Raw genomic sequence first — 25,012 nt, 5'->3', positions numbered from 1 at the left:
CGGTATATTTTAAAATTCTGTTAACTATAAAAGAAAGCATCTGGTATAAGGGGACCATCAGGCTTCGTAGAGTCCAAAACGGAGTTCCAGGGCTTTCACACAAACGCGCACCTGCGGTTGAGTGAGCGCTTCTGCGAGTGGGTGAGAGGAAATGTGGAAAGAGTGCGACCTCCTCGAACGCCGATGGTGTCGTCACAGTGTGACGTCCCCACGACACGTTTATTACGCCGAAACTGGTACTCCCTAAACCTAACTGCAAATTTTCCACGCGGACGAAGACAAACCGCCGTCTCTCCTATGTCGAAAGATCACAGCGACAGGGGAGGGGGGGGGGGGGGGGGGGGGCTTTTTAACGAAATACGTTAAAAAAAAGAAAGGAATTATGCTACTTGCGGTGGTATGAAATGTCGAGATTGTGAAAGCCACGAAGCCACTTTCATCACATTCATTTTTTTTTTTTTAGGGAACTTCAGAGCAGGTTTCCCCGTTGTGAAATACGAACCACGCGTCGCACAGCCATTGGAGGTGTGACGCAAGTTTGAGAAGTTCAAGAATGAACAAAATAGTTTTCTTTTTTTTAACAAAGTGCAAGACAATGCTGGCAGCATCGAGCCAGATAGGCTGGTCCGGACTTCGATCCTGTGCTGTAACTTCCGTGGAAAGGAACACGCGAAACAAGATATCCCCCAAATAAAGGAGAAAAGAAAAATGCTGCAACGGCACAAAGTTCGTAACCGGCACATTTCACCCGGACTCGTCTCGACTGCACTGCCAAGCTGCAATCATCGCCTCTCAGAAACCGTATACCGAACTAATACTCTTTCGCCGAGTTCACGTTCTTGTTCTTACTGTGTTAGCCTTTTTTAAGAACGAGTAATCTTCATGACGTACGTATTCTCCTCGAGGCTGACATACTCTCGTGGAAGCAATGTGCCTAAAGGAAAGACCAAGATGTCATCGATTAGCATTCTTCTGCTTTACGGTTTCGTCTCGGAGCGTCGTTTGAGGAATCCTCTTAGTCGACTCTTCTTTTGCTGCGTCTCGCACATCTTAACCCGAAGCTGAGATCGAAGGTGATTACGCCTGGACAGGGGCGCCTATAGTGCATTGTGGCTCGCCTTTAAAAAAAAAGCGCCGACTCATGTGTCGAGCGCGCAAGCGTCTTTTTTTCTCGTGCACTTAACTGCCTAATATGTTACACATCTGACTGCCGCGACAATCTTTCGAATAGACCAAACATAGAGGGAAAATGTAATCAGTACTTCAGAACTCGTTACGGCTTGTGTAAGAGAATCAGCGTACTTCAGCCATTCCTCAGGCTTCGAACACATTAGAGAGCTGCATATTAGAGGGCGCATGAGCCTTGGGCAAGAAATAACGCAAACCTCTTCCGAAGTCTTCCCGAAGGACAACCGACTTGCGTATGCAAGCTGAACGAAAACCGTTGGCTTGTCCTAAACTAAAGCTCTACATTTGCAGCAACAGCAGCCGATTCTCAAAAAGAGCTTTCAGCAGCCGATTCTCCTGTGTGTGTGTGTGTGTGGGGGGGGGGGGGGGGTGAACATGGGTTCCTGGTTTGCTACACTGCACAGGGGGGACGGTAGAGTTAGGTAACAAAATTGGGAGAGAAACAAAGAGAACAGGGTGCACGATCACAGCCAGAGGATCACAATCAACACCGATTACGGATAAAGCCGTTTGTGCAGGTTTGATGTCCTTAAGAGTTGTACCAACGCATCTGTCACTGTGGTCGGCTTTAGGTTTTCTTAGGTATCTACATGATGTTAAGACTTGGCCCTCTTTTTTGTTCCGTAAGGCATATCAGAGGTGGAAGCGAAACTTAGCTTGAATTCTAATTGGATCTTCCCTCGAAGCTTTGCCTGCCAACTGTATTATAGGCACGCGGCGAAAGTTCTACGTCGAGGTAAAACAGCGCCTGTCATTCGATGCAGAACAACCGTACATTGTATGCGTACTGCTTTAAGACACGACCCGCCATGGTTGCTTAGTGGCTATGGTGTTGGGCTGCTAAGCACGAGGTCGGGGGATCAAATCCCGGCCATCACGGGTGTTTTTCGCATTTCGATGGTGGCGAAATGCGAAAACACCCGTGTACTCAGATTTAGGTGCATGTTAAAGAACCCCAGGTGGTCCAAATTATTCCGGAGTCCCCCACTACGGCATGCCTCATACTCAAATCGTGGCTTTGGCACGTAAAACCCCATAATTTAAATTTATTTTTTTAGGACGCGACCACAGCATTACAAGAGCGCGCACGTTGCTTTTCGGAAATACATGCATTGGTTCAAATAAATAACGGTTGAAGCACTTATTCTTTAGCATAAGATTCTACTATTTAGGAGAATTCAAGGCAGAAAACTGAAGCAACTTGCATTTACCAAGCAACTACATACTGCGGTCTTTCCTCAGTTCTGGTCTGTACACTGTGCGAATTCTGGAGCCGGGAAAAAAAAAAGCGCAAAAAAGTTCTTGGCCCACTTTCAGAAGTCATGCTAGGTCTATTAACTGATACGATCTCTAAACTTCTATGTATTCAATATAGATGTTTATATAGATGTTGTTCCGCCTTCCAATTCGCTGACCGAGGAACCAGCATACATGTATGCCTATCACGTCTACGGCTTCAGCGGTGCTTTCAGGATCCCGCAAAAACCAAGACCACCGACCCGGTTCATCACAGACCCGAGATCGAATTCTCTGTGGGAATAAATCGTGTTTTCTGTTCGGCCGATGTCTTCTGCCGAGGGAGCATCGCGATAAGAATCGTGATCATGCAAGGTGCCCAAAGCAGGCTCCACGAAAGCTTGATAAAGAGAAATAGAAAAAAAAATGAGAAAGAGCTAAACGAAAGGTAGGAAAAATTGAAATGCCGGCCTCCGGTTAGCTACCCTTGCCCAGGCTGAGGCAGTGGGGAGAAAAGGGGAAAGGGGAAGGGCGTTATAGGGACACGAAAGACGAATATTAAGCTACAAGCTATTGAGGCAACAAGGTGGCGAAACGGGCTAGTTTTCGCACCATCGCCTCCATTCCCGGTACCGTCAGTCAGTTACACACCAGGCAAAAAAAAAAAAAAAAAAAAGAAAATGCCGCGGAGGAATCCGCGGATTCTCACCCCGCACGTCCATGTGTCCACACGTCCTAACGAGCTTCTGTCGCAACGGCAGGACGTGCTTGTGAAACGTGGCCTGACCTAACTATTCATTACGGGGGGCAAGAAATGTCCTTTCTGTTACAATCCTGTCTATTCTGGCACGAGCTTTATTGCTAGCACTGTATTGTGCGCAGAAACGTTTTGTTTTTTCTCAGCCACGTCAAGGATGACACACTCTTTTTCGCAAGGGCGCTAATAACGTTCATCTAGTACTTGCCGCAGCTACCGTAATATCCCGCGAATAGTGCGCAGTCGAATATGACCCGAAGCGGGCAGCATGGAACCGGCCGAAAAGTAGAAAAAAAAAAAAGACTCTACTGATGCACGTATCCGCGACCTGCGTGTGCCATATGATTAGATAAGACTCTGTCGCTATAGTATCGGCGACAACATTCTGGAAATTTCGGACGCGTGGCGACAACATTGTAAAACTGGTGAGACGCCGAAAAATGAAAACCGAAAACAAAAGGTGAACAATTTACGCGTGCCAATATTATAATCAAGCGAGTGTTTGGTTTTATAATCACATGAGCAAAAAAAAAAAGAAAGCTTAGACGCCAGAATTTTTTATTGTATATAGCAAGAATAACGCTAAAAAATGCAATATCCCGAAATCTTAATATATATATATATATATATATATATATATATGTGTGTGTGTGTGTGTGTGTGTGTGTTATACGAGATAGCTGCGTTATCCACCGGGACTAAACGTCACACTGAACGACTGACTGCATCCATCACTGAACTCTCTGGTTTTGAAAGCAAAAAAAAAAAAAAAAAGAACAAGAAATAAACATTAAGTTGTATTAGTTAAACAAAAATTTACGTAAAAATGAACTCTTCCTGGGAGTTCACAAAACGCAAATAATCTTTTCTTAAATGTCACTTATTCGTAAATTTTGTTTACCAAATTTTCAGAGAAATACAGTAATACAGGCTGCAAAATCTTCCTAAGTGCAGCTAATAAAAAAAAATTACTTCTTGTTCTAACCACTAGTTCCCCAGTTGGAACTCACAAAGTTTGTCGTCCTTAAGTGCTGTTTTCCGTCGGCCGGCGGCGTTGGCTAATACTTGCGTCGTCACGATTGACCAGCAACTGCTCTCACCACCTAATTGAGCGTATTAATATTTTTTTTAATATTAACCCTGCAGATCTCGTTGTCATGGCTGAGAGACGCAATACGAAATGGTGTCATCTCTACACACGGCGAAGGTTTACACAAGGTTCACTTCACGACATGCTCGCATAAAAGGACGGACCCCGTATTCACAAAGCACTCTTGCGCTAATTCGTAAGAGAAAATTCCAGCCACTTCTGACGCTAGGTATATTATCAGCAAAGCTGGCTGGCCAACCGCAAGGATCACTTACGAAACAAAAGCTTTGTGAATTCCGGCCCCGAATGTCACACTGTCGTCTCACCTGTAAATATCCTTAACAGGTTCACTCGCTTAGTTAACAGTTATCATTAAGGCGAAAGCCTTAGATGGCTCATGGGTCGAAAAATCCGATGTCCGGCGTTATGGCAAGAAAATTGATGGCGCCAAAATTGATGGCGCCACCATGCCACATGGTGCTACCAGGTGTTGGTGCCGCCATGGTGCCAGCCAACAATGGTCGTGGATTCCAGCGCTTTAATTAACTGTACTTTAATTAGGACAGAGTTAAGATACACGGACCCACGATCATTGGTGAGAGTTGAAGCCACGCCCTTTGGTGTTACTTAAGACGAAGTTAATTAGGGCACAGCTAATTAAGATAGAGATATTTGAGGCACTAGAACCCACTACCTTTGGTGGGAGTCGAATCCTCGACCTTTGGTGGGTGTAGAACGCACGACCTTTGGTGTTAATTAATGTACAGTTATTTATTACAGAGTTCATTGAGGCACTCGAACCCAAGATCTTTGGTGGGAGAAAACAATAGGAAGTAACAACGCATTCTAATTAGAATTTCAAGTAATTTAATGTATACCTCGTGAGCGCGCAGGCTTCCGCCTTCATCCCCCTTAGCGTATGCTAAAGTGACTGTCAAGTGTGTGTGTGTGTGTGTGTGTTTTTTTTCCCCCACTCTACTCTGGAATCTTTTAATCAGCTTTCCCCTCCCTATGCAGAGCAGTATGACAGCGGTCGGGTTCGCACCAGCAAAATTATCTGCCTTCCAATAAATACCTTCGATCTCTTTCTCTTCAAATGACAAAACGCGCTAACGAGTTTCTCAGTCCGAACGCGCGATTCTCTCCTTTGGAAAACAGCGCGCGCGAACTGCACATTCAATTACGAAGCTTGCAAGCAGCGACGGCCTCGAATACCCCACACCTCTTACTCCTATTCGCAATGGCTGCGACCATCTATTACTCGGCGACAACCTAACAGTTCTGTACAAACTATGCGACCAAAAAACCGCGCTGCCCGCATCTACCCGTCATGCCCGCTCGCGCAGCTCTAAAGCGTATATATAGCTCCGGAGAGACGCCGATATTGAACGTAGAATGGTTGAATGAATTCTGGGGTCTTACGTGTCAAAACCGAGATTTGATTACGAGGCAAGCCGTAGTCTTTGACGTACCCCTAATGCACTGGACACGGGCGTTTTAACAGCGAAGTTGTTTAACAGCGGAGCTGTTCAAAAACTCGCATAGCGATGACGTCACTGCACACAGCTGCGCCTCGCTTCACCTTGCGATAGTCAATCGATAGCTTATCAATAGCTAATCGATAATCGATCAATAATCAATAAATTCCGGAAAATGCTGGGGATGACTTGGTAGTGCGTAGCGTAGCCCAAATACGTGGCCAATACCTTATGTGTATTGCCAGAAAGCGCCCGACCTTGCGATAGCCAATCGATAGCCAATCAAAAGCTAATCGATCAATAATCAATAAATTCCGGAAAAAATGCTGGGGATGAGTTGGTAGTGCTTAGCCTAGCCCAAATACGTGGCCAATTCATTGCGATAGCCAATCGATAGACAATCAAAAGGTAGTCGATAATCGATCAATAGTCAATAAATTCCGGAAAAGCATAACCCGTAAGACCAGGACCAGCTGGGTGCCGATCAGCTCCGCTGTTTCTTTAGCCTTGCGCCACTAATGCAAAATATTTTTTCCTTTTTTTTTTTTTGCATTTCGCCCCCATCGAAATGAGGCCGCCGCCGTCGGGATTCGATCCCGTGACCCCGTGCTTATCAGCACAACACCATAGCCGCTAAGCCGTAGAGTATAATAGTTCGCCTCCGCCGTGACGTCTCAGGACTAAGAGAACGCAATCGACTGGAGAATCTACACAAATTCAGTTCGCCACGAACAATTGTATATTCGCCACTGTACTTGTTAGGTTGTCACCGACCACAAAGATAGTTACTCACACGGTAGCCCGTCAGATTCATTTGTCCACTCAGTAACGCCAGAAGCGTCACGACGCCCGCGTCCTTACATCGGGCGACAACGTACCACGCTTATGACCGCCACGAGAACAACAACAGCAACAAAAAAAAAAAATGCCGGGCGGAGCCTGTCACCAAAGTGGCTGAACGTGAGTCAAAACAACACGCGTCGTCGGCGGCTGCCACCCAGGTGGAGGACAATGCATCCATATATCGACTCCCGCGGCGCCTACCCACATACGCGTTCACGCCTCCCCCTCCCTACGCCTCCCCCCCCCCTCCCCCTAGCCATCAGCATTAGCTCACACACAAAAGAAGCGCCACAGCGCGAATTTGCAGCGATCAATTACGGTTCCTACCTGCCAAGGCGCCTGACAGGCTAAAATTAGGCGCAATCAATAAAGGCATGCGCTCGAGTCCGTGTTCCTGGAAAGGCTGGGATTTAACAAGGACTTCTATATGAAGGGGGACGAAGGGAAAAGGGGGGGGGGGGGGGGGGGAGGCGGGGTCTGCTGCCCCCTCGTGTATATTTAAAACTGGTGCGCTTAAAACTTCGCTCGCGTTGCCTAAAACTGAGCAGGAATTACGGGACGACCGTTTCTTTTATTGTCTCGCTTTTATTCGATCGTTATACTGTACAGAGGCCGAAAAAAAATTCAACGCAATCATTTTACGTTACTTATTCCCTCAAGAGCAGCGAGTATGTGCGGAGCTTCGAAGGCCGCCTCATAGAGCGGTATACATTCAGCATATTGTGCAGTATTCGCCTGGACAAAGAAAGTAGAAAAGAAAGAAGCTAAAGCAAATTCCACGTTTTATAACGCCGCAAACTCGATTAGTATTCTCATGCCGGGATACTGAGCGCACGCTCCATCAACGCGGTTCGTGTCACGTGACACCGGATGGGCGCTTAGGTAGCGCCATGTCGTCCGCGGTAGTAGAAATATACGCGACCATCAGACCGACACAAAATGAACAGAAAATTAACCATTCCCTTCTCTGTCCGATAGGTCGGTCGGAACAGCGCTGTACTTACTAATCGGTAATATTTGCGCTTCTTTGTTACTTACCTTGAGACAGCGCCCAACAATAGGAGGTCTCAAAAAAATGACGCACACAGATTTCATTCCTAACGCGTATAGAATTGTGCCCTTCATAAGATTGCCAATCAGATTCGAAATCATTTGGTTATCTCCAATTTCAGTGTCCTTTTGTAAATCATAGGCTTTCCTAAAAAAAGTTGCAGTTTCGTCCGAAAGGCGAAGCATCAATTGCAATAGCAAATTGGTAGACAGCTATAGAGAGTAAGGATAGTATTATCGGCTGCATAAACTTGGACACATTCGCTTGCTAACTGAATTAACAAGCATGGTGTTAGCGCGCACATGCAAACATGAATAGATCACATACGACGACCGCAGACAACCACTGTCAAAACGCTGGTGTGAGCAAGCGCGCTTGCGGCAGCGAGCGAAGGTTCGTGCAGTCTATCGCTTCAACGGAAACTGAGCGGCGAAAGCACAGCGCATAGAAAGGTAAGAGCCGTATGAGATCGCTTTCAAGATACGGTGCGCGTGACAGCCCTCAGCAGCGCAAAGTACAAGTACGCAGTTGCTGGCAGAGTGGAAGTCGCGCCTCCTCCCTCCCGATCTGCCTTCCGCTTTCCTCCTTTCGCGTGGGAGATTGAGTCGCCAGTTCCCCTCGCACCCGGTCGTAAGATGCGCATTTGGTGCCACAGCTAAACGTCGCCTCCCCTCTCTGCATCCCTCCCTCCCATCCCCCCACGGCCTTTCCCACGACGGAAGACGTTGAGTTTGCTCTCCGCCGTGCGTTCGCTCTCTGTGTAAGCGCGCGTCCCTCGCACGCTTTCACTCGCACATACAGCATACGGCGCGCGGCGACGATTTTATCGCCCTTGACTTTATACGGAACCACACGGCGACCCCGACGCCAATGGAAAAAATCCGCTTGGAGTGTCCATATAATGGCTATCGAAATATCAAAATAATCTAAAATTCGTCTATTTTAATATTATTTGTAGAATGTCGATCTTACCGTGACCTACTTTCTTTTATAAGGTTTAACTCTCCTGCTCCCTTTAAACGTCGGCTTCTTGGCCAACACTTCTAGTGGTCAAGAGCCAATATTTTACAGAGCAAACACGGACAGAACTGAATACACGTTAAATATTCCCGTTATCAAAATCTGAAGTTGTTAAGCTGCATTTCCAATGCATCGGGAACTTTTGCGAGTGTTCACTTGTTGCGCTTGTGCTTGTTGCTGTTGGTAGTATTATTGTCGTCGTTCTTGTTCTTGTTGTTTTTGTTGCTGGTGTTGTCAGTGTTGTTAATGTTGTTGTTAATGATGCTGTTGTTATTCTTCATTTTTTCTCTTTGTTCCTGTTGATGATCTTCTTGCTGTTGGTGTCGTTGTTCTTGTTCTTTTTGGTGTTGTGGTTCATGTTGTTGCTGCTGCTGTTGTTGTCGTTGTTGTAATGTTCTTGATTCTGTCGTTGGTGTTCACGTTGTTGATCTTGTTCCTGTTGTTGTCTTGTTCTTGTTCTTTTCGTTGTTGTTCTTGCTCTTGCTGCTGTTGTTCTCGTTGTTGGTAATGTTGTTGTTAATGCTGTCGTTGTTGTTCTTCTTCATGTTGTTGATGGTGTTGCAGTCGTAATCGTCTCCGTATGTTCTTAATGTCCTGAATTCCCTCAGTTAGCAATTTACCGTGAGTATGGCGGTTAAAAAAATGGGCATGGATGAAGTGGATGTTGCCACATATATAAAATTCTTGATTATGGCAAAAAATAAGAGCGCAAGCAAAATCAATACAAAACGCTGAATTAGAGAAAAACAGAAATAGGAATAACCAATCTAGCAAAATAATTGATTAGTTTCTGTAATGTACCTCCGGGCTTCGAAGCAAACATTATGCGTTTGTAGTGAGCACTGCTTTTTTTTATTAATATTTATTTATATGTTTGAACATATTGCAGCCGACGATGGACTAGTGCAGAAGTGGATACAAGTCTAAAGTACAAGTTCCATAAGAGAAAACATGTTTTAGCAACGCTATTACAAATTATACGAGAGGAGAGAAAATGTCTACTAGGTTGCGTTACCAATGAATGTCACAGGAGCACTGGCTCCTCTTCTGTGGACTTCCCGTTTGCTGCTGTTAAAATTTTAATCATATTATCGGTGATTGTCACACAACTAGTATGAAGTTTGGACCGCAAAAAAATGTCATTTTATATCGACTCCCACATTCTTTTTTTTTAAGAATACGGTCGCAAAAGCACACGGGATAGCTCACAGTCATACGAATGCAGATTCACACGAACATGTCAAAAAATTCTTTTTTTTTTCTTAGCTGTTTAACGTAGTTGCACTTACCTTGCACACTATGTGCACTTTGTTTCGTATTGAACTCAACTTCTTCTACGTCCTGCATTTGCTAATTCGCAACCCAAACTACTGGGACGAAAGAAGAGGCACGAGAAGAGACTTGCGTTGGCTCTTGTCCCGCCTTTCCTTTCGTGCTAGCAGTTCGCGCTCAGAATTAGCCAAGCTTCGATCATACCAACTCGCCCATTTTTCACTTCTATCCTGCATTTAGCTCTTAATTGAGCGGAGAGACGGTGATGAAATTTTGGCCGCTACGCGGCGTGGCAGGTGGATTGACAGTTTCTATAGACCATGGCGAACGAGAACTCTGGGACAAGCTTGACATTTTCTCTCCTGTAGCTTTTGGCGCGAATATGAGCGAGTTATTACCAGACTCCCAGTTGGTTGTACAGAAGGACCTGGTTTTGTTCCTTTGAAGTTTTCTTATTCTATTCACACAGAACATCGTGCGAATCACACAAAAAATTTTCGCAAAAGTTCGTTCTATAATTGACAGGTAGCCAATCGACCGCAACATTTACGTCCGCGTGCTCCTGTGTTTATTTTCTTTTATTTCGTCTCTTTCTTCTGCTTCTTTTTGTTCTGAGGCTGACATATCCACTTCAGAAACAAATAGAAACAACAACAACAAAATTTACGCTGGTGACAACACAACAAAGTGCGCGTATTTTCCGTTCATAACTAAGTTAGGCTTACACATGGGCTTCGAAAAAATAAAAAAACAACTTCGTGGTATTTGACGCCAAGCGCATTTTCCAGCTAGAGGAATGACCATATAGCCACGAGCGTAGTGTCAACTTGTAAAAGTCCACGAGCGTCGGAGTACTTAATGACAAAAAAAAAATTTTCCCCTACGTAAATCCAGCACAAAGGCATAAGGAGAGTCAATTTTGTTCCTCATAAGTCAGACATCGCAAAATGACAAAAAAAACTTATGCAAATCTGAACAACAATATTTGGAATCTACATGGAACTATGTGCGGTGAAGCTTCCGTGAAGTGGTTAATTAAATGCTACGTAACTGTTCCATCTTCTTCAAACCCGTTTTGCGGTATATTGATTACGTGTCTGCCTGTCCGGCAATTCAGTGGGACGCAAGTACCCTCTTCTTTGTATATCTTCATTGTATTTGTGCCTTCGCAATACAATATGGCATTAAGCAGAGAAGCAGACTACGTCACTTGGGTAGCCATAATTCACAGGCTGTACAGCGATCATTCGCACTCTCTGAAGAGCCCTTCGCATGCGAAGAAACTGCTTGTTTGCTCCTAACGCTCCATTCGTGCTTTCAATAAACAACGCTTTATAACGTACTATATATGAGAGAGACTTGCTAACTTTAAGCATATTGGGATTTGAACACCGTTTTATATTAATTGTGATAACAGCTATTCATTATTCGTCAACTATTCTATATTTGACTCGATTCGATTGTGGCACCATTCGATCCGTATTTGATTCGGTCTAACAAAAAAAAATCACTATTCGCACACTCCTACTTCACTGGTTAATTCCGTAGAAGATAGAGCCCGCCACCGGCCCCATTTGTAGGGGTAGTAGAGATGGGGCTGCATGTAAGCCGATTCGTTATACGGCTACTGTCATGTATGTAAGCTATCCAGCAAGGCAGCAGCGTCGACGGACAGCAAGGACTCCAAGGTCGCAAGCAATGTCGTTCCGTTCATCCGCTATGCCTCGCCCGAAGAAAGTTTGAGAAGGTTTTCATCTAGAAAGCATCGATTTAAAATAATTACGCGGTTCTTCGCATGACTGTTGCCAAGTCAAGAAAGAAGATTCACTTTATCCAAGGACTCGCTGCAATGGCATACGTTCTCTTGATGACCACAGAGTCTTGGGGGCGATTACCGGTCCTTACATCCACATTCCGATTGCCGCGGTGGGAAACAAAAAAAATAATAATAATAAATAAAAATATTAATAAAAAATTCAGTTATGTGTACCATTTCTCTCTCTTATTTTTATTAACTTTTTTCTACAACGCTAACCTAGGTTCTAAAGCAAACACAGGGCTCCACAAGAAATCCACGTGTGCTGCGAATGCACATTGATCAATTATAACTAAAACGATACGAAAAAAAAAAGCTGCCCGCGCACAGACAAGACAGGAAGAGGTCCGTGGCCACGGGACGGGCGCATATACTTGCATCTAAAATTTGCTAAGGAAAAGCGCCTCCTCAACTATGCTCCGCCCACGCTCGACAACGCAATCACAACTGCTTACCTCGAGCTTGTCAAGTTAAACGTCACAACAATGGTTTGCGTCTGCGCATAAGATTGGTATTTATAATGACACCATAGCAACTAGTCCTTTCCCCGTGGTTCTCCAGAGAATAGAATAGCGTAGAAAAGAATAGAATAGAGTAGGAAATAATAGAATAAAATGAATTAGAATATAAAAGATAGATAGATAGATAGATAGATAGATAGATAGATAGATAGATAGATAGATAGATAGATAGATAGATAGATAGATAGATAGATAGATAGATAGATAGATAGATAGATAGATAGATAGATAGATAGATAGATAGATAGATAGATAGATAGATAGATAGATAGATAGATAGATAGATAGATAGATAGATAGATAGATAGATAGATAGATAGATAGATAGATAGATAGATAGATAGATAGATAGATAGATAGATAGATGCTGACTAACGCGAGGGGCTGGAGTGCAATATTAATTGCGACGGCTTACAGCAGTCCTTACGCGCTAAAGATTGTAAGTTGTTGTCGCGCGCACAGCTTCGATATTTCGTCCTGCGGACTGCACGCAGCTGTCGCCGGCCGACGTGGCTTACGCGAGACCGCTGCGCGCTTATAATAACGCAAGACGAGGCTCGAAGCGAGAGAAGGCCGGAGGTGCAGCAGCACCGCAGAGTACGACGCAATGGTGGCGAAGCGCAACGGAGCGAAGTGCTGACGACGTCGACGGTACAGAGGAGCAAGAAGTCGAGGTCCTCGCGGCATACATTATTCACGCCCCCGCTCCATCCAGCGTCCCTGTCTGAGAGAGGATTGGGGGAGAGCGGGATGCGGAGGGAAGAGGGGTAAGGGTTGTGGAAGGGGGGGGGGGGGGGGGTACGAACACCGCCATCCAGGGTTGCGGTCCCGTTCCTGCGGCTTTCAGCCAGGGTAAGCACTTCTGCTGCGCTAACGCACCGTAGACGCTGAACATCGCGGAGGAGGGCCGAGGAGCGAGGGGCTAAAGGGAAAAAAGAAACCCGAGACAGGGACTAAGAAAAAAATGAGCGGGAGGCAAACAATAGATGGGGAACAAGCGGAAAGGATGTAAGTACCAGCAGGGAAATAATGGAAACGGGAATAACGTCTGGGATTCTCGCGGTCTGGCAGACAAAATGGAATACGGAGGCAATCTTCCCGGGGCGGTGCTCTTAACTTGCTGACGAAAGGCGCTGAAAACAAGGGCAGCGAGAAAGGGGGTGAGAACTGTGGATACTGGAAGTGCTAGGATTGTGGACGCGTGCATACGCGCACACACAAAAAAAGAGGTACTTGAAAGAAACAGAAAGGCTATGTCTCCGGTCGCTCATATTTACATAAAACATGGCGTCCCTTCCTTTCGTTGGATCGAGAGCGTGACGTCTAAACTGCGGTGAGATGCGCTCTTGCTTTATGCATAAATTGGGCGCGCGCTAATTATCGCCGATTGCGAGAAAGCTTTTGCGCGTCCGGCCAGCCAGTGTGCTTCCAGAAACGTCGATCTGCTGGGCCATGGCCGACAGGCGTAGCTGACGCTGCCGGAGGCCTCTTACGGTCACTCCTGAAACTGTGGGCTAATTTATTCGGTAAGCGTTAAAACTGCGGTGTCGCCGCGGTCGCAGTTGATCAAGCGGAGACAAACCGAAACACAACGCCTTGATTCCTCTCATTGCGATTTTGTACCTTCCGCTAAAGCACCAGAGAACGCGCAAGACATTAGAAACAGCAGGGCTACCAGAGAAACAGACCTCAAGACCCTCGTGATCATCCTGCCATTTTCTCTGTACAGCGTATTAACCCAACGCTACTTTTTGTCTCCTATAGCTATTTTTCGCGTGCACTCAGAAGGCGTAAGCGGCCGTTGGCAAAGTCGAACCATAACAAGACAACAAAGAACAACTTAGTAACATCAGTTGGATGTGTTAATTGGTTAGTAATACAGACACGCGGTGTGACCTTGACACAAACCAGGATTCGTCCCTGCAGGTACCGTCGCGCGCGTTTTGTGACAAGTTTTCAGATGCGCCTAACACATACAAGTCGTGTTCTGGGGCAGAGTGGAACTGTCGCTTTCTAGCGGTTACCCAACAGCTGTGCTTTCTTTATATCTAATTTTATGAGACAAAATATAAGTTGGCTGCGAAACTACAAGACGCTGAACGAAGTGAATGCGATCCTGAGGAAGTTGGTGATATGGGCAAACCATGCAGCTGATTCCTGTACCCTTCCATTACGACCTCTCTTACCCTGTTCCGTCCTTCTCTGTACTGTCGTGTTATGTTGTATATTGTTGGCTTTCGATGCGAGAAGAAAATAGAAACAAATTACGATTCCCACAACACATCCCAATAAATACCAAATAAAAGTTCTTCTCTAGCACACTAACATCTGCCGGAAGCAGCTTACAACGTTAAACTTTTAATAGATTCCTGTCTAAGAAAACCAACGTTTCACGTTTACCTAAGCCAGTCGTTTAAGGAGGAGATCCGCCTTAAACGCTCCTAACTCCGTGTAAAGCGGCCAGCGACTCAGCAAAGCGGTCGAGTCATTAAAAAGCCGTTCGCTTGAAATAAGCGAGTCGGGGCACTCCCACAAAAATAAACCAAGGACGTTACTGAGAGCCCGATTCTGCCTAACTTGGAAAACCTCGGGAACAAGTTGTGGCGTTTAGGTAAGTTAAGGCAAGACGACAATAGGACCACTTGTTAAGCCGGGTCAGAAGATGTAACATTGAAGTCAAGCTCTCTACACTTCTTTTTTTCTTATCTTCCTTATTCGGCACTTCAATGTAGAGCAGCCTTGTACGCGACAGCGGATAGACGAAGCGGCGGCTCGCGACAGGTATGTGTCATGTCATCTCTAGTGCTGTGCTTCTTTACGGAGAGGGAACGAAGGTATAGGGATACAGCAAGGGGAAAAATAGAGGAAAGAAAAAAGGAAGAGGCTGAAACCGAGCAGTAGGGAAGACTTAGGTAATGGTAATTAGGGGAAGAACTTTTTAAAAACAACAAGCAAAATGGAAAAGACTGTATAGAAAGAATCGAGCGAGAAAGGAAGCATAGAGCGAGACGGAAGGAAGTTTGGATAAAGGGAAGGAAGAAACGAGAGAAACTAGGAAGAAATTGGGGATATGGGGGAAATTGGGAAGAAGTGTAACGCGAAGGGAAATAAATGTAGACAGAAACAGAGAGGAGGACGAAACCAGAGTAGGGAAGTAAGGAAGTAGTTGTGGTATTAGGGACGAATGAAGGTAAGAAGGGAAAGTAGGGAAGTTAGCAATTTGGTGGAAGCACGTAATAGAAAGTGTGGAAGTAAGGAAACATAGGCGGAAGTAGAGACGATAACAGGGAAGAAAGGGAAAGAAAGGGAGCCGAAGTAAGGATGGATAGAAATGAAGAAAATAAGGAAAGAATGAAGAAACTGGGAACTATAAAAAGAGGAGAGACAGGGAATTAAGAGTGACAGGGACATAGTAAAGAATAATTACAAATGAAACAAGAACGAAAGTGCTTAGTGATAAAAACAAGTGAAGAAGAGAGGATGTAGAAACCGTAGAGAACATCCAGGCACGAAGGGAAGGTAGGGGATGCAAGGAAACGAAGCGAAGAGGAAGAGAAACGGGACGGGATCGAAAGGACAAGCAGGAGTTCCCGCTTACTAAAGGTCGAACTAATTGACCCGCGTTAAGACATTTGACTCCGCGTTCACGTCGTTCTCGAAAAGCTTACAAGAGCGGTGACATCGCCATCTGCCGATCTTGCCATTAGCGCTGCTCCAAATTTAATTTTCGTTCTTCCTCATTACGTGCCCCCCCGCCTCCCCTCAGAAACAGTTCCGCCCACACCGCGTTGTGCCATAACACCAGTAGCTGGGGCTGTTCGTAAGATATTCGCGGCTAATGAGACCGTGTTGCTCGCGTTAACTCGATTTTTGTGTTCTCCCGTCGGCCCGCTGCAGTCTCCCGCACTGTTTCCTTCTTTTTTTTCGTTCCTGGAACCACCAAGTTTTATATCTCGAGCCATAGGCGGCCGAGTGTTTGTGAGAACCGCGCTCTGCGCGGATTCGCCTTTGATGTTCGTAGAGAAAACACGACTGAGGCGCATGAGCAGCAAGCAATATGTTACAGAGGAAGCGACGGCAAGAAGCTTGAATACTGATTAGAGTGCAGGGGAAGTCTCGCTCGAATACTAATCGGGCTCCTGCCTTTTCCCGAGTTGGCGTGCGTTTTAATGGGCTGCTTGAAAAATGCAGGCTGCGAAGAACCTATAGCTAGCTACAAACACAAAACCGAAGAACCGTGCAAAGGTCACTAACAAAAGTGTTCGCCATGATCAGTTCACTGCTGAAGCTTTAATGTCGAGCCGGGGCAGACATTTTAAAACGCCACTGCACGGGCGTATAGAACCGGGTGGTCACGTTTATCTTGGTTAGGCTTGTGAAGCAGAGGAACACGTAATGGAATAAAGCGTCTGCCTTAAGACGATGGGTCCCGGTGGATTTTTTGGAACGCATTCTGTATTGATGACATGGCTTTAGTGGCAGTGAAAGGGGCGCGCAAAAGGGAAGAAAATAAAACCATACATGAAAAACCATGAAAAGCATCGCCTTGACTTGACGTCAAACAAAAAAAAATGACGTTGGCCAGTACTGTAATGTCATTCTTTCATTTCGTCGGTAAGACGTTAAATCGCATTCGACGATTCCGTTCGTTAAGGGTTGAAAAGTGGGTATTCGAGTTAAACACAAAATGACGTACGTCGCGTGCATTCTTGCCTTGTGTTTGATCTATTTAACAGAGCTACGCAAAACATGCCTGCTGCATGCCATGCACCGCGAAAAATCATTAATAGAAAATAACCTCGCGACGACTTTCTGCGCGACGAAATCGTCGTGAGCATCATTGTGTCAAGGTGCTCCAGCAGTTTTACGTGTACTGTAACTTTCTTGTTTACTTCGTGACTGTGCCTCCCACTGCTCCATTGAGATATTATTAGTGGGCCTATGAGGGTGCTTACTACACTCCCAGGTCACATGTATTAGTGTAGGTATGCCACCGCACCAAGGGCATGTGGCCCTATAGCGGGTGGGATACATGGCATTTAGCAGTTTTAGATGGGGGAATACCCCGGTCTGTATTTTGCGCCAATCGGCGGCCTCTTCCCCGCTAAGTTGTGGGTGAGGCGGCGGGTATTTTCTGCGGACTCCGCGCTGATGAGCAAGGATGTCTTTTGCATTTAAATTGATGGGATTTTGTGAGGGATAGTGTGAGGGGTTGGGGTTCGAAGAGGACGCCATCGCTCGGTTAGTAGACGCTCGAGCTAAAGCGTTAGCCTGTTCGTTCCCCTGTACCCCCGAATGTCCCGGGCACCAGAGTAGGCGATGGAGGTGGTTGAACGATTTGGGGATTATCGCGAGGCTAGCCGCAGTCACGTGCCCCTTAAGAAACATGCAACATGTCTCCCGGGAGTCAGTGACCACGACTGAGTCCCTTTCCGAACGCTCCGCGTGAGCGAGCGCGATCGCCACTGCTAACATTTCGGCTGAGGTGGGGGAGCCCGCCGTGGTCGACGCGGTAATTTGCTGCTGGCTGATCGCGTTCACGACTGCCAGGGCGTACCTCCTTTGGTAGCGCTGCCCGGTAGCCTCTGCATACGCAGCTGCGTCCGTGTAGTACGTATTGTACCTAGCGTTATTGGAGTACATCGATTGAATATGTTGTGCGCGTGCTTTGCGCCTTTCTTAACTTTCTTGTTTACTTCGTGACGCGCGCTTATGCAGCTGTTAGTGCACGCGTAAGTCCTTGTGCTTACGTCTTAAATGTGAGGTCACGAGGCACCTGCGAATAGGATGGAGCAAGCTCGAATAAGTGGAGGAGAGGACCAGAACTTTCCCGATGTCCGGACGATGTCTGACATCCTTCTCGACGAGTAAGTACAGCATTGAAAAGAGCTGGTTCATCACAGGCTCCTGCTCACTCGTCGTATCCGTATGATGCGACGGCCTTTACTATCGCCGCCCGTAAAGCACGCGCAGAACATAAGAGGAGGAAGAGTACGCACAACTTCAGCTTCCTCCACGGCGAGACAAAAGGAGGGACTGCACCGGTGTGCACCACTCACCGAAGCGCATGTCCGTCCACGCCTTGCGCAGCATCCTGGCGATCCGGTGGTAGGCCCTGAGCACGGACGCCGTCACGCCCATGGTCAGGTAGGCTGGCCCCAGATCTCCGGCGACGCTCTCTTCCTCTTCGTCCTCGTCGGACATTGGCCACACCCCGAGGGACTCGCACCGACGTCCTCCCCCCGGGGTCGTCGTCCCTGCTCCACTCGCCGCGGCCGACCTGCCGTCTCAGCGAAGCCGCTGACCCGGGCTGAGTGCTCGTCTGCCGACCGGATCACGCGCGGAGGACCTTCTCCGTCACTGTCTCGCTCGGCTAAGCCTTGCACACCCCTTTCCTGGACCTGTCTGACTATGAATGCCTCTCGATTCTCCCAACTGCGAGGTTGACTGCGCCTTTACCCCGATGTCGCGCCTTTCGTTGACCTAGCTGGCTCTTAGGCCTGACTCTCCTCTGGACCACACACACACCGAGCCTCTTGTCTACGCTTTCGCTACGATCTGCCTTTCCTGGACGTATCTGGCACTAAGACCCCGACCCCTCCTTGGGGATACCTGCTACTGCTCTGTTGGCACGGCTTTATTGTTGATCGTGTTTCACCTGGACCTATCTGGCCACTGGATCTGGCCTTGTGTGTTTATTTCCTTAATATCTCATCTCTCTCTCGCTCCTGTAGCGGAACCTGCCTGACCTTATGCGACTCCTACCTGGCCTAGAACGTGCGTTTTCTTTCGACTTTCTTTTCTTTTGCAGATCCTTATTCAAGCTTCTTTGAAAGTGCTTCACTTTTTCTACCCTTTTTCAGATCCTGTGGCGGACCCTGCGTTAAGCTTTGACGAGAGTTCGACAAGCCTGTGGTATAACCTTCCGGTGTCCGGCGTAGAGATGCCGCCGAACCGTGTTTAACGCTCTGTGAGTAGGCTATGCTAGAACTTCATCGACCTTTCGAGGAACTGCGCTTACCGAAGCTTGCAGGATTTTTTTTCTTGGTCTGCTATTAGCTCTCCGTCGTCGCCTCCATGCCGTTTCACGGTTTGGAACCACGTTTTTTTTCTTAGTTTCCTTAGTTTTTCTTAGTTTACAGCAGTTAGATTTTGCCGGAGCTCTTTTACACCTGTTGCGACAAGATTTTGATCTTCTCAGGATCGTACCTCCTTTTTCGAGTTCGACCTATACGCTAGTAGCGTATGGCTAACCACACGACGTCAGAGTTCAGCAACTGCCGGATAGTCCCGTCACCGTTCATTCGGCACCACCGTCACCACCACGCTCACCAATCACCACACCATCACCTCCGATACTTGAATTCACCGGCTCGCACACACTCACACCACACACCGGCACACTCACTGGAGGAAACAACACTTTTTGGGGTGACTTCCGTGTAGACGTCGCACGTCACTCGTCGATTCCGAAACCACTAGGTGGCGCCACCGTATTAGACGCGGTCTCGGTGCACCGATGCGCGCCCAAAGAACTTGACACCGCCAGTTGAGTCTCACGGCGACACTCGATCGCGAACACCGCGCGCGCGTAGAGCTGTTTTCATCACTCGGACGGCAGACAATGTCTCCTTGGCTAGGAGAATACACGCCTTCTTCACGGCGATACGTCTTCACGGGTTTATCAGCTGCGAAAGTGAGTGACACTATCTGCTCTTTTACGCACTGATGAGGATTGGAAGCAGATAATTAGTAGATATCTGCTTTGGTGCTCCTTCCCTCTCTCTGTGGCTGCCTTGCATTTTACCAACCCCACAAGTGATTGCAAATTTTGTGCTCCAAATGCAGCATACCATCCGAGATGATAGTTCGAAAGAAGCTAAGTGTTCTGCGAAGTTTCCAAGTAGCTCGCAGAAGAGTCACCGTATTGGCATGCTCCTTCGTTGTTGGTAAATAAATCTCGCGTATGTTTCGTACAAATCTTGTCTTCTATTTTTCACAATATGCATAAATAAAAAAACGACCAAATCATCCCTAACTGAAAGTCGTGATCACGGGAAATAACATCAAATATCTACTGCGAACGACGTATTACAGTGTCAGATCGTTCCGATCGAAAAATAATGCGACATGCCAGCGAAAACAAAACGAAATTGGAAACAGACGAATTAGAGTGAGACGGTTTTGCTGCAAAGGAAAATATATGACGATCGCGTACCACTAACTGTCGGTTCGGTGTAGGTGGTTGTGGTCTTGGTAGCACTGGAATACCCAACGCTCGCGCTTCAGGGGTCAGGGTATAAGAGAAATAGGACCCGTCAATTTCTAAGCATTCTGGCTTTCGTGGCAATGTACAGCAAAACTTGTCACCACCTTGCGAGCTAGAAAAGAAAAAAATAACGTGGAGCTAGCTGCGCTTTACGCAAGGATCGGTAGCAAAGCCAGTGACCGACGAGTCTGATATGAGTTCGACGTTGCAAAAGTCAACAGCTTTGTCTGACACCTGGGTTATACAGGGACGTCTCCATGCCTTGACTCGAGCCAAGGACTGATCGAGATGCCATCGGCTGCAACACATGGTCGGGTCATCGTCGTCGTCTGGAGGAATTCGACACAACGAGTTGCTCCCCTCTCCTTGCGACACCGGGTCCCCCTCCACGCCTTTTCAGAGCGGTGGCAGCATCGCGATGCCAGATTGCGACCGGCGAGTAATCGTTTTGTGCTCCCGAAAACTGTCCCGGCTCGACGACAAACACAGAAGCGAACGGCCTGTGACATCTACAGAAAAGGAATCCCTACCCTCACCCCGGTTCCCGCTGGCTCCTGCGGCTGTCTGCGACCGATAGGCGGCGCCGGCGTCGTTTGTCACGCCATTGCGTCCGCTCGGCTTAGTCGATGGTTCACCGAGACACGCCGCAAAACAACGACGACGTGCTTCTCCCCTCGTCAGAAAGGCTTAGCGCTGTTCGATCTTTTATTTTTCCTTCTTCCGAGCGTTCCCGCGTGCTATACTCGTCTTTATTGTGGGATGCGGTTGGCTGCGGCTATTGTTGGATTGAACGAAAAAAAAAAACGACAATTTATTGAAAACAACTTCTTTTGTGTTCCGTCCCTCTCTGTACTACAACGGGCTGCGTTTGAGCGGGCGAATGAAATGTTACTTTTGGAAATGTGCTCAAAAGTTTTTAGCAAGCCTGCCCGATTTGAGCATGCTATCGCAGAAAAAGAGAACAAGACTTAACAGAATTGTGTCAAAGTCGAGACTCGTTGTTCTCGAGTTGCGGTGATGTCTTGCCTTAGACTTCTGGGCAGCCTTTTTTTCGAGACTGTCATTCAAGCATTCTCGAACTAGCGGCCGCGACAATGACATTATTTATGAACAAAAGATGAAAGGGAAAGCTGTGACGTGCTGAAAATTTAATTCCCGCCACCGAACAAAGCGTGCGGAAATCGATTAGATTTCACGTTGTGAATAAATTATCGGATGGCTGTACAAGTGGCACTGCAATAGATAGCTGGACAAACTAGCAGCGATTTCCTGCCAAGACAAAGCGTTCTATTTTCATGACGGTTCAATAACAGATGTCAAGACGCTGCAGTTACTTTACATCGACAGATGCTGACACAGAAGCAGCCGAAAAAAGACGCCTTTTCTGGCCAATAAAAGAAGATAGAAAGAAACAATATGGCAAAGTACAAATCAGAGAAAATACAACGGCCGTACTTGACTTTTTTTCGGAGGGCTCTTCCTCCTCAAACACGCAGAAGCAAGAAATAACACACGAAGCGCATTAAACATTAAAGCTAGCTCTTTCCAGTTCTCGCTGCTTCGCAGTCGCCCAAGACGTCGCACAGACCATAGCAGTTCGCTTAAGCCAAAGCTTTCGCAACTTCTTTGCCAAGATTACCACCGCCTCCAAGGAATCTTCCCTTGCGGGATTTTGGCCACAATAGCGCAGTTCGCAACTTTCGGGAACAATAATGATAATAATAATAAAAAGAATCACAACGCCTTGCTGCCACACCACTGGTTTGCCGTCGACTGACAGCTTGGCCGAACCGGATTGCGTTCTTGCACAAATGTTTGTCCAGAAAAAAGAAAAGTTACCGAAGGAATGGAGCGGCTAGTCTTTCGCCGATCGAATTGCGTTCAAAACTGTATAGCTTTGTTGCACTGTGTTACACTGTGTTACGGACTCTGTGTATATTCGATACTACGAACCATTCGATATTACCGATACCCCGGCTACGTTCGCGAACCTTTTTCTCACTCAATGTAAAATTCAACGCAAAGATTTTTTGAAAGTAACTTTGATGACATTGCAGTGGCAAGAACGAACATATCCCATTAGATCCAGCTATATTCCATGCCCCACTTTGCTGAAAACTAGGTCATGTTCATAATTTAAGAAACCACGAGGTGAAAACTAGTTGGACCATCGAAAAGAACAGAACAGCTGCGACAAGCGACTGTCTTTTTTTTTTTTTTTTCTTGTTCTCCTTCGTGTCTTTCACCTCGTTGACGTAGATGGAGGTCGGGAGGTTTCCCAACGATGAATTCTTTAGTAGTAATCTGTCAAAGTGGATTCCAAGCACGACGACGACGTAGGAAAAAACTTCTTGTTCGGTCACTTCTGTAGAGGTCGTCGAAGATTACGAATAGTTGCCGCCAACGCTGAGTGCGTTCTGCGGTCTACCGGGAACACTTGCAAGGAAAATTACTTGCGCACTGTATCGAGCACTGCCTGCGCTGGCATCACCGTGGCTGTCTGCGTCACCATCAACAATTCGGAGCAAAGGAGGCGGAGCCACCCAGTGAACGACTCGTCGAATTCTAGACGCTTCGTGTTTTACGCAGGCTTGTTTTTCTGTCACGAAGAGAACAGACCAGGCCCAACGATGTTTCTGAAAAGAACAGACAGAGCCACCTAGTGAATGACTCGTCTATTTCCAGACCGGTGTGCCTTTTATTCCCGTCTGTTCCTCAGTGACAGAGAAAACAGACGGATCCAACAAGGTTGACGGAGAGAACAGACGGTCGTCTGCTGTAGTGGCTGAATCACCGAGTCCGGTTCTACGACGTAAGAGGCCGGCACAGAACAGGCCGAAAGAAAAGAGTACTTAGGGAGCAGAAGTGGGACTTGGAGAGGCGGCGAATCCGCTGAAGGCCGATACAGGGAGGGAGACTCCGAGACCAGCGCGGTGGTGAACGGGAGTTTCGGAATAACGCTCAGCTGCGACGCGAATAACCGTCCTCGCTGCTGTCGACGACTATGACGACAAGCGAACGACGAGCCTCCCGGCCGTCTCTTTTTCTGCTCCCCCGACACTCGAGCGGTAGTCGTCGTCGTAGGAACTACGCACTTCGAGCATCGCTGTTCCCGCTGAGAGCCGAAGGGAAAACGAGGCTGATGCAACAGCAGAAGCAGCAGAAGTAGAAGCAGCGCCTACTCTCCGAAGGCTCGCCTCGCCGAATAATCTCGTTTCTGGAATCGCCGAGTTTGCTTTGCTCACTTTGCTCGCCTATTTGGTTTGTTCCGCCCCCCGCACTGCACTGGAACGTATGCTCCGGGGTACGATGTGTGCCTGTGTGTAAACACGACGAGTTCTATACCGTTGCCACGTACGTCCTCCTCGATGTCGGCGATGACGCTGCGAGGCGCTGGCGTCGCTGGCGATGGCGTTTACCTACACCAGAAGCGAGGTGGCGATGATCCACCGAGAGTACGCAGGGGGCATGCCAAACTTTGGTCTGGGAGTAGTGTTTGTGTAGACTCTTCTCTTTTCTTTTCTGTTCTTCTTCTCCTAAAGTTCACCGAATCAGTCGATGTGTTTTCCTAGCGACAGCCGAGTTGCGCCTGACTTTGCGGTCCTCGCGATGGTTGGACAATGATCTCGTTCGATGCTCGTAGAGCCGGCATTTGCATCAGGTACGTGCTGACGCCCGTACTTCTTTTCTGTAGTATGCGGACCTGCGATAAGATAAACAAGGCCGTATTAAGCAAAAGGTCGATAGAGATGGCGGTAAACTGCCCGAATGCGTATAGGGCATACTGGGCGAAATGCAGCAAGAACATAGCCATTGAGAGTCAAAATAAACAGAAGATATTCATCTCGCTGAGCGAAGTTTGGAGTGGGCGTACTGCCTGTGATATTCTAGAAGTATTGAGCTCCAGAAGACGGCACAAATGCATTTCAGCTTTCACAGTGTATACCATAGGTGCTGTGCAATCTAGATGTGCGGGACTCTTTGAGAACGGTATACCTGAACGTGTTGTAGTGCTTTGCACATTACATGCACAGATACAGAGATGGTTTATTGTCGTTTACTCTGTGAACATAATATGCTTTTTCCCATGGGGCTCACAGGAAAGCTTCAACAAGCAGCAGTCTCGGTGCCTAAATTTCCAACTCGTAATGTTAACACGAAATATTCTAAAATACTTTACGCAAGTGTAGCTCTGTGTATGAGTCGTGGCGCTCGTCACTACGATGCACTCAGCCAAACAAAAACTGCATAGATTAACGATCAGTACATTTTGAGAAACCATGACCGGCAAAAATCAGTTCTCCTTTGTTACTGTGCCTTCACTCAACTGAAGGTATATTGCATACGATTTTAGGTCATGCAAGCTGTATGGTACACTGTAGAAGCACATATTTTCAATGTAAACACGTTCAGTAGCACTATTTGGACTATTGCTAATGAATGAAATGAATAATACGAGTTTTTTTTTTTT

The 25,012-nt window shown here is 46.9% G+C and overlaps 1 protein-coding gene across 1 annotated transcript in view; it reads right to left on the bottom strand.

Moving 5' to 3' along the window:
* Positions 1-25,012, bottom strand: part of LOC119457888 (Kv channel-interacting protein 1) — a 313,549-nt gene that overhangs the window by 164,653 nt on the left and 123,884 nt on the right. Inside the window, exon 2 of the mRNA XM_037719651.2 lies at positions 18,332-24,244. Coding sequence (XP_037575579.1) covers positions 18,332-18,476 — 145 coding nt within the window. The 5' untranslated portion in view covers positions 18,477-24,244. The remainder of the gene's footprint in view (positions 1-18,331; positions 24,245-25,012) is intronic.

This window comes from Dermacentor silvarum, chromosome 7, assembly GCF_013339745.2.
Source record: "Dermacentor silvarum isolate Dsil-2018 chromosome 7, BIME_Dsil_1.4, whole genome shotgun sequence".
In the NCBI taxonomy this organism is placed as follows: Eukaryota; Metazoa; Arthropoda; class Arachnida; order Ixodida; family Ixodidae; genus Dermacentor; species Dermacentor silvarum.
Note: the sequence above shows the minus strand (reverse complement) of the source record. Positions and strands in the feature narration are given on the sequence as shown.